Source organism: Varanus komodoensis, unplaced genomic scaffold (genome assembly GCF_004798865.1).
Source record: "Varanus komodoensis strain SLA01 unplaced genomic scaffold, ASM479886v1 scaffold1, whole genome shotgun sequence".
NCBI classification, from domain to species: domain Eukaryota; kingdom Metazoa; phylum Chordata; class Lepidosauria; order Squamata; family Varanidae; genus Varanus; species Varanus komodoensis.
The window spans coordinates 135,232,547-135,245,409 of NW_025335268.1; the positions used below are offsets into that span (position 1 = coordinate 135,232,547).

Consider the following 12,863-nt stretch of genomic DNA (forward strand, 5'->3'; position numbering starts at 1 on the left):
CTTGGTCCCTGTCTTCTTTCCACCTGCTGTTCTGCCATGGTTGTGTGCTAGATGAAGGCTGCTTTTGAACAAGCAGCGGCTTCCATGAAGAGTTGGGGATTTAGGCTCCGTGGTGTCTAACTCCAGCTTTAACAAGAGTATTTGTCCTCTCCAAGTGGCAATGGTGGAGCTAATTTTCCATTTTTGCTCATTCATATCCCACCATTTTTCCTCCTGTGAGGAATCTAAGGTGGCTTACATCCAAGATGCTTTACATCTTATCTCAGATCAGCAACCCTGTGGGGCAGGCTGGGCTGAGACTGGCCCAAAGTCATCCAGTGATCTTTTTTGCCACGTGTGGACTAAAACCTAGGTTGGGTCCATAGTCCAACACTCTCACGACTGCACCACAGGCTCTGTATGAATGTCAGCACTCTTTTTTCATCAGGCAAGGGTATTGCACTTGTATTTCTTACTCTTCCTCCTTTTTCAGCGTTTCAACGTGGCTGTCACCAGAGCTAAGGCACTCTTGATCATCATAGGCAATCCAATTACACTCAGCAAGGACGTCTTTTGGGGCGAGTAAGTGTTACCCTACAGTACCCTAAATCCCTTCCTTTTTCAATGTTCCTTCAAGTCGTCTCAGTCAGCGACTTCTTCATCTATCTGCAGTCAACCCAGAGCACATCTGAATAAACAAGGTCAGAGCTTCCCTTTGTTTTCTTCCAGCTCAAAAAGAATTTGTTATTTTAGTACTTCGCATGGGAGTTGCAAAGACCATTTCTGAGCCACTGACACCCATGCATTTGTGACCGTCCTGGTATCAGGCCCCAGTGGGCAACAGCAGTGAATTGAATCCTAGCCATTCGCCTTGCAGTCTTTCTCTTCTGATTGAAAGGTGCTCATTGCTTTGTTGTGCGTTAACAGGGTAGCAGTGCTCAATTCATCGATGGTTATACAGTGGGTGAATTCTCATGACAACAATTTATCCTGGGAATAAACTGCATAGTGCAGATTGATTGTCGAACACAATACACCAAATAGACAATTTTTATTCTTTCATTTCTATATCACCCAAAGCTCCCTGGGCAGTTCACAATAATTAAGCAGATACAGAAGATACAATAAGAATACAAATGCAATAAAGCACAATATAAAATCTCAATGTGCAAATTTAAAACAGCTAAACATGCCAATATAAAAATTAACCTCTAAAACATTTCCATTAAAAACAGCATAAATATTTGAGAATAAAGGACAGTTTTAACATGACACCCAAAAGATGACAATGCTGGCAACAAGGCAGGCCTCAGCGGGGAAACCAGTCCACAATTGGGGAGCCGTCACTCAAAGGTGCTCCTCATTGTCCCCTTCTGGGCCTCCCTTTGAGGTGGCAGTCAAAGGAAGGCTCCAAATGAAGATCACAGTGTCTAGGTAGATTGAGGTTGGAAGAGGCATTTCAGCAGGTATTGAGGTCCCAAGCCACCTAGGGCTTTATTGGTCAAAAACAGCACATCGACTTGTGTTTGGAAGCATGTAGGGTGTCTGTGGGTGTCTCCACTCTTACCATACTGGTCCCTCAGGAGGTATCCCAGGAGATTTGGCCACTGAAGCAGCCTTGTCTGCTGTCCCCAGTCTGTTCGTGATCCCTTTTCAGTTGTCACTACAGCTTTTTCCTTTTCTTTCCCCTTTCACAATGTCTGTCAGTGACAGCCCCTCTAAAGTGCCCAACTGCATATTGGAGTACCTGCCACTGGTTTGCCACCTTTTGAAAAACTCTTTTTCAGGTACCAATAATATGAACATATATTTTCATTTTTAAGTGGTCTTTAAGTGGGCTGAAGTTGTGGTTAACCAAAATGAAAAGTCTTGTCTGCTCAGGAACTATCTGCTGTCTGTGTATGTGGTAGGTACTAGCCATGAACATTGACCAAACAATACTGCAAATGGGTTGTTTCTTTGCTTTGTTTCTCATTTGGCAGCTGTCAGATAATGAGCTGTCAAGCAAAAACTGAAGCCATGAAAATATCTTTGCTTGTGAAAGGGAGTGCACACCAAGATTCTCTAGCTCTGATGTATGAGTTGACAATTTTCAGTGCCCAGTTTTCTGACTTGCCCACCCTTTCCTCAAACTCTGGATGCTTTGAAAAGTGCACTCCACAGTACAAGAGCAAAGAATTTTGAACGTTGTCAAAAGAAAGAGGTTTTTTCCCACATGGTTAAGCAAGGTTTTCTGACAGGGAAATACCGGATTTCATAGCTGAAAATGAACTGAAGAAATGACAGCTGCTCCAGTCTGCCACTTGGTCACTTCAGAGGAGTTGTGAGTGACTGTTACTGGCAGAGATTTTGAAAAGCTCATGAAAACAAAAAAAGAAAAGGATGTGGTGGTGACTGAAAAGTAATCTCAAGTGGAATAGGGAGACCCAGTCAGTGGTGCCACTTGGGCATCAATGAATAGATGTCACTTGTAGTAGCCCAGTTTGCTCAGCAAGAAGAGGAAAGGGGTTTTAGCTGTTCTTGCCAAGTGGCTCACTTGCCATTTCCTGGTCAGTCAACTGGCTTTGGACAACGCAGCAACCTTTAGAAAACGCCCTATTACATGGGTTGTCAGGATGCTTTGTTGCCTACAAACAAGCCACTCTGAACAAAGCAGTCCTGGTTTGTTGTTATGTCATGGCAACCTAACCAGTGTTGCATATCTCTAGAGAGGCAACCCAGGGCAAGAGGATACCAAATCTTTTCCAGATATTGGGAAGCATGAGCTGATAGTCTATAGTAATAAATTTGGGGTTCAGATGGAATTTTCCAACAGGTCATATTATGTAGTAAACTTATTCATTTGTTCTTAAGAACGTAAGAAGACTCCTGCTGGATCAGACCGAAGTCCTATCCAGTATCTCTGCAGTATGCAGTGTATAACTTGTAAAACTCAGCCAAGAGTATTTGTCAACAGCTGATTGGGATACCTCTTATCACGCTTGCTTTCTGATCAAGGGTCCTTTGATCTTGACTCTGGAGGCTCATGTGTGGAGAGGGCAGTGTTTGTGTATGCATGGACTGGACTCCTTATCCTTCAATATAGCTTTCATTCAGCCTGAATTGCTTGATCCAGCTGAATCTTAGACGCAAAGCAGAGTCAGGCCTGGTTGAAATCTGTGTGGGTAACTTAATGTTGTGAGCTGCCCAGTGAGCTTCAGCTGTGGGGAATATAGAAATGTAATGAACCACCACCACCACCACAGGCATCTTACTCTGTTGCTGGCCCACAGTGTTAGACTAGACATCTTTCACAATTTTTCATCCTCTAGATGTGTTGGATTGGAACTCCCTCATTCTCAGCCAGCATGAGGAGACATTTTTCTCCTCTTTCCATAGTAGTCATCTTATGAAACTGATTAGTGGGAGTTACAGGAGAAATAAAAGGAGGTAGTTTTTCACCCAGAATTTGCTTCCATGAGATGTAGCAATGGCCACCAATTTGGATGGATTTAAAAGGGGACTGGACAAATTCATGGAAGATAAGACTATCAATGGCTACTAGTTCTGATTGCCATATGCTGCTTTCAGTATCAGAGACAGCAAGTGTGTGTAGAGCAGTTTCTGAAGAACATGGCTAGGAGGCTGTTTCTGCACGCATATCCTACCTGTGGGAAGGCTGGACTACTTCCTTATGAATCAGTAGCTGCTTAATTTTGAACCGGACAGTCCATCTAGCCCAGCATTGGCTTCAGCGTGCTAAGACTTGAAAGTGTAGTATTTTTTGACCCAGTTTCTTGAGATTGTTTTGACCTGAGATATCAGGAACTGGATTTGGGACTTTATGCAAAGCATGCACTCAGGTGTGGTTCTTCCTCTTGCAATGTTTAAGCACAGGTCTCACCGAAGTGAAAAAACAGTGGGAATGCTTTCTCTCAACCAATGGGTATTGAGGATTAGGACTTGGACAATTGGGACCCTCAATCTGGCCTGAAATAGTGTGGGCATAAATCCCATCTGTGACAAAGTGTCCTGGTATGATCAGAGTGCACTTTGATTTAGCACAACTGTATCATGTTCTTTACTCTTGACATCCTCCAAAAGTCCACTCCTTAATTCTGGCGACTTTGGGTTTGGCTGGTAGTCCTAATACTGGGCTTGTGTCCTCAGGTTTCTCACATACTGCCGAAACAATGGTGGCTACCGAGGATATCCTTATGTGGAGGATGAGAACGAAGGGGATGAATGAACTCAATTCCCTCAGTTTAAACATACAACCAAAAGGTAAAAGGGTACAATGAGCTGAAGACAACATTCCATCCTCTGCCATCTCTTGGAGATTGGGGAAGTGTGTCCAGTGCAATGGGTGTGGTGGGGTGAAGAATCCGTTCTCCCACTTCCCCAAATTAAAAGGAGAATTTATTTACTTATTCAAGTATTTTTACAGCCTCCATTTGACCAAAGGCAAAGGCCAAGAACAAATGGTATGAATGATTTTGGATCTTGGAAATTTTCTTTACATGCATCTGACAGAATGACTGAAAATTAATTTTCATCCAATATGAAAACATTTTGTTCAGACATTTTATGGTCTGATTATTTTCTTATTTATAAACAGATGTATGCATCCTTTTAACCATGGATTTTAATTTCAGAGTAACTTAATATATCTTAAGCAACTGAGTTTACAGAACAATGTTATATGAAGAATTCTTACTGAATTGACTGGTATAAATCTTTAAGTATTTCATAAAGGCTGAGGGGGGAGCAAAGACAATTACTGCATGGAATTCTTTCTGTTCCTCCACCCACATCTTCATCTGTTCTTCTCTGTAGGCAATAACTTAGGAGAGAGTCATATCCAGCAGCAAGCGGAGCCAGAGTGGAGACATGACCACTGAGACCCCCTGTGTTCTTGAATTGGCTGTTCTGTTTCTGCTGTTTACCTGCTGAAAAGTAGATGATAGTCCAACTAGACAAAAAATGCCCAGGCTGTTTGCCTGCTGTTTCTCAGGAAATGGAGTCAATGCTCCCCATTAGGCACAGAAAATTTATGTGGTTAGAAAACCTTAGTAGTGCAATAGGATACGTACATAAGTGCCTCTTAAGTATATTCAGTTTAAATTTACTTTCTAAACAAGACTTGTCTGCATTTCTCCCATTTTAAAAAATTGGAAGGACTAGATGATAAAGGAAGCAGAAATGAGAAAGTGCCAGCTTAAAACTTGGGGAATAGCACTGAGTTTGGTGGCTTATCTTTCTCTAGCACCTTATGAGTCACCCTCCCCCCGTGTGTGTTTGTGTACATGTTTGAACCTGTGCTAAGGAGAGGCCATGTTTGATGTTTCAGAAAATTACAATTAGATTTCTATTTTCTGATAGCCTCAAAGTTTATCAAGAACTGACCTGTTTTCAAAACAGTCAGATTTTATTAGCAAATGTATTTTGTACGGAGTTAAATAAACTTTACAAGAATTAATTACCATCTGTAACATGTGACTGCATGATATACCACTGCTTTGTCCCTTTCAATTCACACTATGTTGCAACATTAAAGAGGAAAAGGGAAGGGGGAATCAGGTGCACATTAACCTAAGGGTCAAAGTAAACATAACTTGAATCAGACATTTGGATTACATGCTTTGGACAAGTCCTGTCTCCCTGCCAAAGCCAGTTTTGCCAAGGTCCTGATCTAGACTGATGATTATGTTTTGATACTGCTTTTCCAAATCCAGCTAACTTTTAAAGCCTAATAAATGTGTCAACATTTTTTAATGATAAGCTAAAAAGATGTATATTGCACAGCGGGTTCTGAAAGGGAAGGGGTCTTCATTTATGCTTAATGAATCTTGGAATCTTTCTGGATAACCTCATGGGGACTGGGCTAGGTTGACTCTGTTCATTCCTATCTTGTAGAACCCAGGAAGTGCTTCTTTGAGGTTACAGTTCTCCTTGAGAACCAATGAGTTCCACATGGTTCTATACTGTCCCCCACCCCATGCTATTTGACATCTATGGGAAGCCACTAAGTAAAGTCATGCACAGGTCCAGGCTGCAGAGTTACCAACACAGAGGTGATACCTATAGCTTTCATTTACATCTGATCCTAGAGAGGTATCAGAATTTGTTCCCTGCAAAGGACATGATGGGTCAGAAGAAAATTAATGTAGATAAAATGGAAGAACTGGTTTGGTTGTGCAGCCTGCTTTGATGAGTTTGCACTTCATTTATGATTGGGTTAGGCTACATGGAGTCTGAAGTTGCCTATGTGTGTCTGGGCAACTTTCCTGGCAACTTCCAAGGCCCCCCACCCCCAGTGGATGCTGGTGGCTCCAATGGCAATGAAGCCGTGTATGCACACCAGGCTGTAGTCTGGACTTTTAAGGAGCTATTCATGGTGCTACACTTAATTGTGATGGGGTGGCACTATGGATAGGTCCTTTCAAAATTCAGACTGAGGTCCAACATGGACGCGCTGCTCCACTGACACTGGGGCCTCCAGCTTCTACTGCCCAACTCTCCCTTAAATAAATAAAAGCAGATTTTATTACAGGTATCTGGAAGCACGGTGGAATAAGCTGAAAGCTGTGGGTTCCAAGGAGTTGGGAGTGAGATCCCACCTCTGCCTGCTAATCAGTCTTTTGAACAGGTTACTTGTCCTTTGCCATTCTCATGGCAACCATTTTGTAGTGCTGCCCAGGACAATTTCTCATAGTGTCAGATGTGCCCATTGCCCCCAAAATTTGCCTGCCCCAACCTCTGTTGTTCAAGGGTTCCTAAGACAAGTGGGGAGATTTTTCCCCATGTTGCTGAGCAACCCGGCCATAACAGCCTCCTTGAGTATAGCTTTTATTCTGCACCTTTTGTTAGTGTCATCCTAGCACTTTTATGGGTCTAAGATTATACTTTTCCAAGAACAAAAGATATGAGCAACAGACTCGTGCCAGGTAAGGAGCATAAGTGGATGCAGTGGCAGCAGATACAAAACTACTTTGCTTAAATTGCCACCAGAGAGACTTCTCTGTGGACTTTAAAGCTTAAACTTCACACCGAGTTTCCCACCACTGCCACTCAAGCAGTTGTTCCTGCTTCTTTGTTGTCTACAAGCCCCTTGAAAAGAGTTGGCAAGTGTCCGTCACCTCTGCCATACTCAAAGTAGTATTAGGGTATAAACAGGCATGTGAGGAGCCCACTTGTGCGCAAAAAAGACCGCAATCACTGCTTGAAAGTTTGGAAAAAACCTCCTCCAGGCAGCTATTTGGGTGGGTTAGGTTTCACCCCTTGGAGCACTACATTTCGAGGGCACTCATTGCCAGTCCTTGTTCTGCCCACAGAGTGCCTAATGGGTGGCTCCTTGAAATCTTTTATTGCATGCTTATGCAGGAGTCATTTTCGAAGAGTACACAATTAGGAATGATCATGCATATGAGCAATGGTGGCAGCAGCATTCTGTCTTTCACACACCCATCTCCCGTGTCCACTTCTCTTGCCTCTTGAGCACATACAGCACTTGGGGACATAGGAAGCTGCCACGTACAGATTTGGACCATTGGTCCATCTGGTCTTGCATTGCTGACACTGAATGGCAGCAGCAGCTCTCCAGGAATTCTAAGTTGGTAGTTTTCCAACAGGGTTGAACCTGAAGCCTTCTGAACACAAAGCATGGACTCAGTCACTGAGTTACAGCCTGCCAAAAGCTTCCTTGGTGAATCTGAAAGCTGTGCAGAATCTACGGAAAGGTCTACCATCTGGATGAAAGTTTGTAGTCCCATCTGGAGACTACTATGGAGTTACTCATTTCTACAGACAGACAGGTAGAACATTACAGCATTGGGTGCTGGAGAGAAACCCCAGGGTGGAGGGAAGGTCTCCTTCAGTCATACTCTCTGATTTCTCTGTTGAAAGCAGTTTAAACTTTTAACAAAGCTACTGGTTTGCTAGGGTGCACACTTGTTCCATGCAAACATTTAGCAGTTTATACAAAATAAAACCCCCCACTGACTAAGGAGAGTTTGCGTTCCCAAGAGAAGGAAATGCATCTGGACAGGCAGTCCCTACAGCAATAAAATGAAGCAGCAGAATACCTGATTCCCTAAAGATAGCTCCTACCTTTCCTCTCCCTTCCCCAAGCAGGTTTTCTGTGAGCTGCACCTCTAAAAAGAAGCTACACTGTCCCAAGTAGCAAATTCATTGTTGGTATTTATGCTACAGCAGTGACAGAAATTGCAGAAGAGATCAACAATCTTACCTGTTTATTTATGTCAAAGGGAGCCAAATCTTGCTACTCCTATCTGTGCACAGTACCTGCTGCCTTCTTTTTAACAATCTATTTATTAAATTTATATCCCACCTTCTCTTCTCTTCTCTTCTCTTCTCTTCTCTTCTCTTCTCTTCTCTTCTCTTCTCTTCTCTCAAAACAACTTACATCATTTTTCTCCTGCTTCCAATATTATCCCAACAACCATGTGAGGTAGGCTGGACTGGGAGTCTGCGATTGGCCCAAAGTCACCCAGTTGGCTCCATGGCTGAGCAGGGATTAGAACTCAGATTGCCTGTGTCCCAGTCCTGCACTCTTAACCACTACACCACACTGGCTCTCACACCCTTAACAGGCAGATCTCCAAGAGCTCAGGAAATAACTTGCTATTTGTACCATTCACAGCTCCTCAACAGAGTAATAAATGACATAGCAGCAATAAAGGCTATTCTTGCCCCAGCAGAGACAGGGTGACTATAGCTGAGAAGTGCATGTGCTTTTCTGCATCAGCTACATCTGTAGGTAAGAACAGCACATCTCCCAACCTATGAAAGCAAGCTGTAACATCTTTGCATGAGATACAGGTGTCCTCAAGGTTGTTTTTCTGTGATAGAGTATTTCCAGTCTTGTGTTTCTGCAGGAAGGTTATTCATCACACAGCTTCTTTGTGTTTAGATCACACAAAAGTCATGGGGTTTTGCAAGGGAAATTATAATTCCAGCCACTAAATCTCAATGGAGAGACACGTTATTTCTCTGTCTTGACAAACCATACACCACCAAGCTATAAAATTAAAACATACGGCTATCCAATAAATTAACTGGCATTAGATTTGTTTTCAATGCTGACATCCCACCACTTCCTAAAACTGGATTCAGGGCTCCTTCCAAAGCACAGCTTCTGCTATACCATGACTCTCCAAATCCCTTGCCAGCATGGCCATTAGGAAGGCTGCCAAAGAGTATTTAAAACATTTAAATTAAACAGCAGCTAAGAGAAATCAGTGTTAACATCCAGGCTAAAGAATTATAAAGAACCAGGGTATTTTCTTCCTGAAAACCAGTAACACAGAGACACAGTGTTAAACAAAGATAAACCAAAGGGAGAGATTAAGTCAAAAGCTTGTCTTAAATAAACGTGTTTTCATCAGTTGTGTAAAGCAAGTGGCAAGGACTGACAGGTAGTACTTGGCAGAGCATTTTAGAAGGGGGAGGCCACTGAAGAAAAGGCTCTGCTCAAAGTGTCTATGTGTAAAGCTTTATAAGCAGAGGTGCTTTTAAAAGCAGCCTGCTAGGACTGAGGTCCCGACTCTTTGGAGGCTCATCTGCCTCACCATCCGGCTATCCATGGGCACTTGCTGAAATAAAGGGGTGGGGCCCTGATCATCTGTCACATCTCCAGCAAATCCTTCTCGACTTCTCCCTACCCTAAACCCCAATGTTCTTCTCTCTCTCATGTTCATATATCCTTTTTACAAATAGGGGTGTCCTTAGAAGGCAGAGATGTCCTTAGGAGGCACAATAGACACAAAAAGAAACAGTGTGTGGAGCATGGCATATACAAATCTGTGCCAGGAGGGCATCTTATGAGCCTCCTTGTTCATAAGGTTGCAGAATTAGGACCAAAGCCTCCTATGATGAGCAAACAGTGCTGGGAAGAACATTGGATTGCAACAATCTCATCATCCTTTACCATTGGCTATGTTGGCTGGAACTGATGGGAGTTGCAGGCCAACGTTTCCCATTTTCAAAAGGCAGTTAATACATTTCCATAGCAGTGAGTTTGGAAAACTAACAGTGCTACAGCAAAAGAGACAACACTGTGAGTCACACTCATCAAACACTAAATGTTGTCTCAGTGGATATAAAAGACTCTAACTGTCCTGATGACTCAGGGTATCCTTTTATTTAGATTAAATAAAGTCCAACACCTCCTGTGTGAATTATATCTGTGTGAACAAGGGTGAATCTGAGTTTTTAAAAGCTGCATGCTGTTGTTGTTCTCTCTGGTAACAAACCGTTGTACTTCAAGGTAGTACAACATAGACAGTGGATTGGATCCCCATGCTGGTGCCCTCCAGATCTGTATTGCCATCATTCCGTCATGCTGCTTGGTAATGATAGGAGTGGAAGTGCAACAAGCTTGCGGGGCACTAAGTTGGGGAAGGTTATTTGGTTGCAATTAACAAAGAAGGCTTGCTGATGAAGGCGTTTCCTGAGATGATACGATAGCAGTTAGAGCTGCCATTCCTGGGCTCATAGGTATTTAAATACACTTTAGTTTTCCCCTCCTAATCTTTTTGTTTGTTGGCATGTTGGTTGGCTTGTTGGAGTGCCAAGTCAAAAAGCCTCTCCAACAAACACATTTAAATTTATGGTTCTGATGAATCTCAGCTACTCTAATGAATCTCAGCTTTGTTAAAAGTATACCTGGCCAGGTTAGGATGGAGGGATGCAGTGGATGCGGGGTTTGCCAGGATCTGGACCACTCTGGGATCCCTAGAGTGGTGTGCCATTTGCCAGTCGTTTGCTATGTGTGAAGCACAGAATCATTCATTCTGAAACAAATGCAGCATGGTGAATCTACACATGCAACAGAATGAAGTTGCAATGAGGTAGTAGGATCCCATATTATCACAACAGACTATACCTCTTCAGTGAGACTGCAGAGGTGAGAATGATTTTTTTTAAGTCAGTACACATGGAAAATTACTCCTATTCATTACATCTATCCTTTGCCTTTTTTCAAGGTAAGTAGCAGACATGGATTGCTAAGCAGTCAGTCTCTAATTCAAGTAGCAGACATTTAGCAGCTCTGAAAACAAGCTAGACTAGAGGTATACCAATTTACCTGCCTATCCAGAGTTTTAATACAGCAGAGCATCCAAAATGGTACCCCATCTGCAGGATAAAGTGATATGCTCCATTCATAAGTGCCAGACTCAGAATAAAGATCCTGATGCTCAAAAAGGAGGAGCATGAACTGAGTTGTCACATTTTATGAATAGTTGAGGGAAAGGGTAGAAAAAAAACGATGAACTGAGCTCCTTCAGAAGAGCTTAAATGAAGTTCAGAAACAACATAGATTTGTATGTCTGATGTTCAGGTGAAAAGCCATTCAATGCTCATGACAAACAAAACTGAATCATGTTATGTCTGAGTTAATTTAATGAAGAAAGAGAAGTAATATAATATTGCCAAAACACAAGGCAAAACTCTGTCCCCAGAATAAAAGAACAGTAGTGAGCAATTCTGACCATGGCAGAACACAGTTCCTCAGAGGAATACAGGTAGACATTTTGGCAAGAGCTGACCACTTGTTTCAGCAAGTTTGAGGAAAGAGGTTGGTGGGTATGTTCAACTTCACACATTCACAAGTTGTACTATTCAGAAATCTAGCTTCCCTAGTCTGCAAGAACAGAAAGACAGAATAAGCACTGGTGAATTTGTACAAGCAGTAGAAGGACTATATAAAATAGGAAGAGCAATACAGAATTAGTTCAGATGCACTGTCTGCCCTATATAAAAATGAAGATCTTTACAAAATGGATTCAAGTGTTATCTCTGGCTCTCAAGCACAAGGTGAATGGGTGAAGAGAGCCTAGGCACAAAGAAAGACCTTGAGATACCTACACTGTGTCCCAGCCACCCCGTAGTGTGCAGAGGAGTGAAGGACACAGCTAGTCTGTTAAATTCTTCCTCTAGCAGAGCTAACATTATTCCTCCCCACCGCTACCCCACACTTGTATCCATGGGGAGTGTGGAAAGAGAGTTACTTCAGACAGTACAGTCACAACCTTTGCAGATGCTCTCCTTTCACAGGAGAGGGCAGCCTTTGCGCTTTTTGTTCTTCCTGACTTGCAAGGCAGCTCGAGTGGCCATTTCAAACACTTCCCGCACTCCGTCTTTCGTCTTGGCTGAGCACTCGAGGTAGCCAAAAGCATTGATCCTGTTGGCCATGTCTCTTCCTTCCTCTGGCTTCACTGGCTCCTTTGTAAGAAGTAACACAAAAAGAATGAGGGGTTTTGGGGTTTTTTAGCTTAATGACTTAATGAAAGAAGCTATCATAATGACAGATAGTGGGATAATATATTCCAATAACTAGATACTGGCAACAGGAACCAAGAAGTGTTCTAGTGCTAATCCACTGCAAGAACAAGCACCATTTTAAAAAAAATCACATGTTTACGTTTTCAAAGGACATGATCCTATGGCAGTTTAGGCAGAAAAAAGCCCCACAATTTCTAGAATTGCATAGGATTGCACCTTTAGTTTCACATGTAATATGGGATGATAAATTAGGACATAATACAATACAGCTTAGGGTTAATAAGTGTTGAACTGATACTTTGCACATTCTTTTAGGGGAAACAGGTCTCCCAAGAGGATACAGAGGCCCTAAATATCTTGTCTGGAAAACACAGAGAATGTGTAGGCTCCATCAAATAACCCAGGACAGAACTGTCACTGCATCAAGCAAACATATGTATATACATATATACAGTTCCAACAAGTTAAACCCAAGTTACTTACTTCTGAGGAGACCAAGTCCTGCTGAATTCAATTGCAACCATAGTTTTTAAGAACTTTTAGAAAACAAACATACTTTGCATATTTGCATTTCACAAGTGCTCTTGTTCAACACAATG

The 12,863-nt window shown here is 42.4% G+C and overlaps 2 protein-coding genes across 3 annotated transcripts in view; one reads left to right on the plus strand and one right to left on the minus strand.

Annotated features, from left to right (window-relative positions):
• MOV10 (Mov10 RISC complex RNA helicase) overlaps positions 1-5,437 on the plus strand; it is a 34,696-nt gene extending 29,259 nt beyond the window's left edge. Inside the window, exons 22-24 of the mRNA XM_044432052.1 lie at positions 473-561; positions 4,129-4,242; positions 4,795-5,437. Coding sequence (XP_044287987.1) covers positions 473-561; positions 4,129-4,207 — 168 coding nt within the window. The 3' untranslated portion in view covers positions 4,208-4,242; positions 4,795-5,437. The remainder of the gene's footprint in view (positions 1-472; positions 562-4,128; positions 4,243-4,794) is intronic.
• Positions 5,438-11,364: 5,927 nt separating this feature from the next.
• Positions 11,365-12,863, minus strand: part of RHOC (ras homolog family member C) — a 29,270-nt gene continuing 27,771 nt past the window's right edge. The window contains exons 5-6 of one of the 2 annotated variants that reach the window (XM_044447312.1): positions 12,012-12,204; positions 11,365-11,623 (exon numbers count right to left, since the gene is read on the minus strand). In XM_044447312.1, the coding sequence (XP_044303247.1) occupies positions 12,031-12,204 (174 nt within the window). In that variant the 3' untranslated portion in view covers positions 11,365-11,623; positions 12,012-12,030. Of the gene's footprint in view, positions 12,205-12,863 lie in introns of both variants that reach the window. The other variant, XM_044447303.1, reaches the window with a different exon arrangement.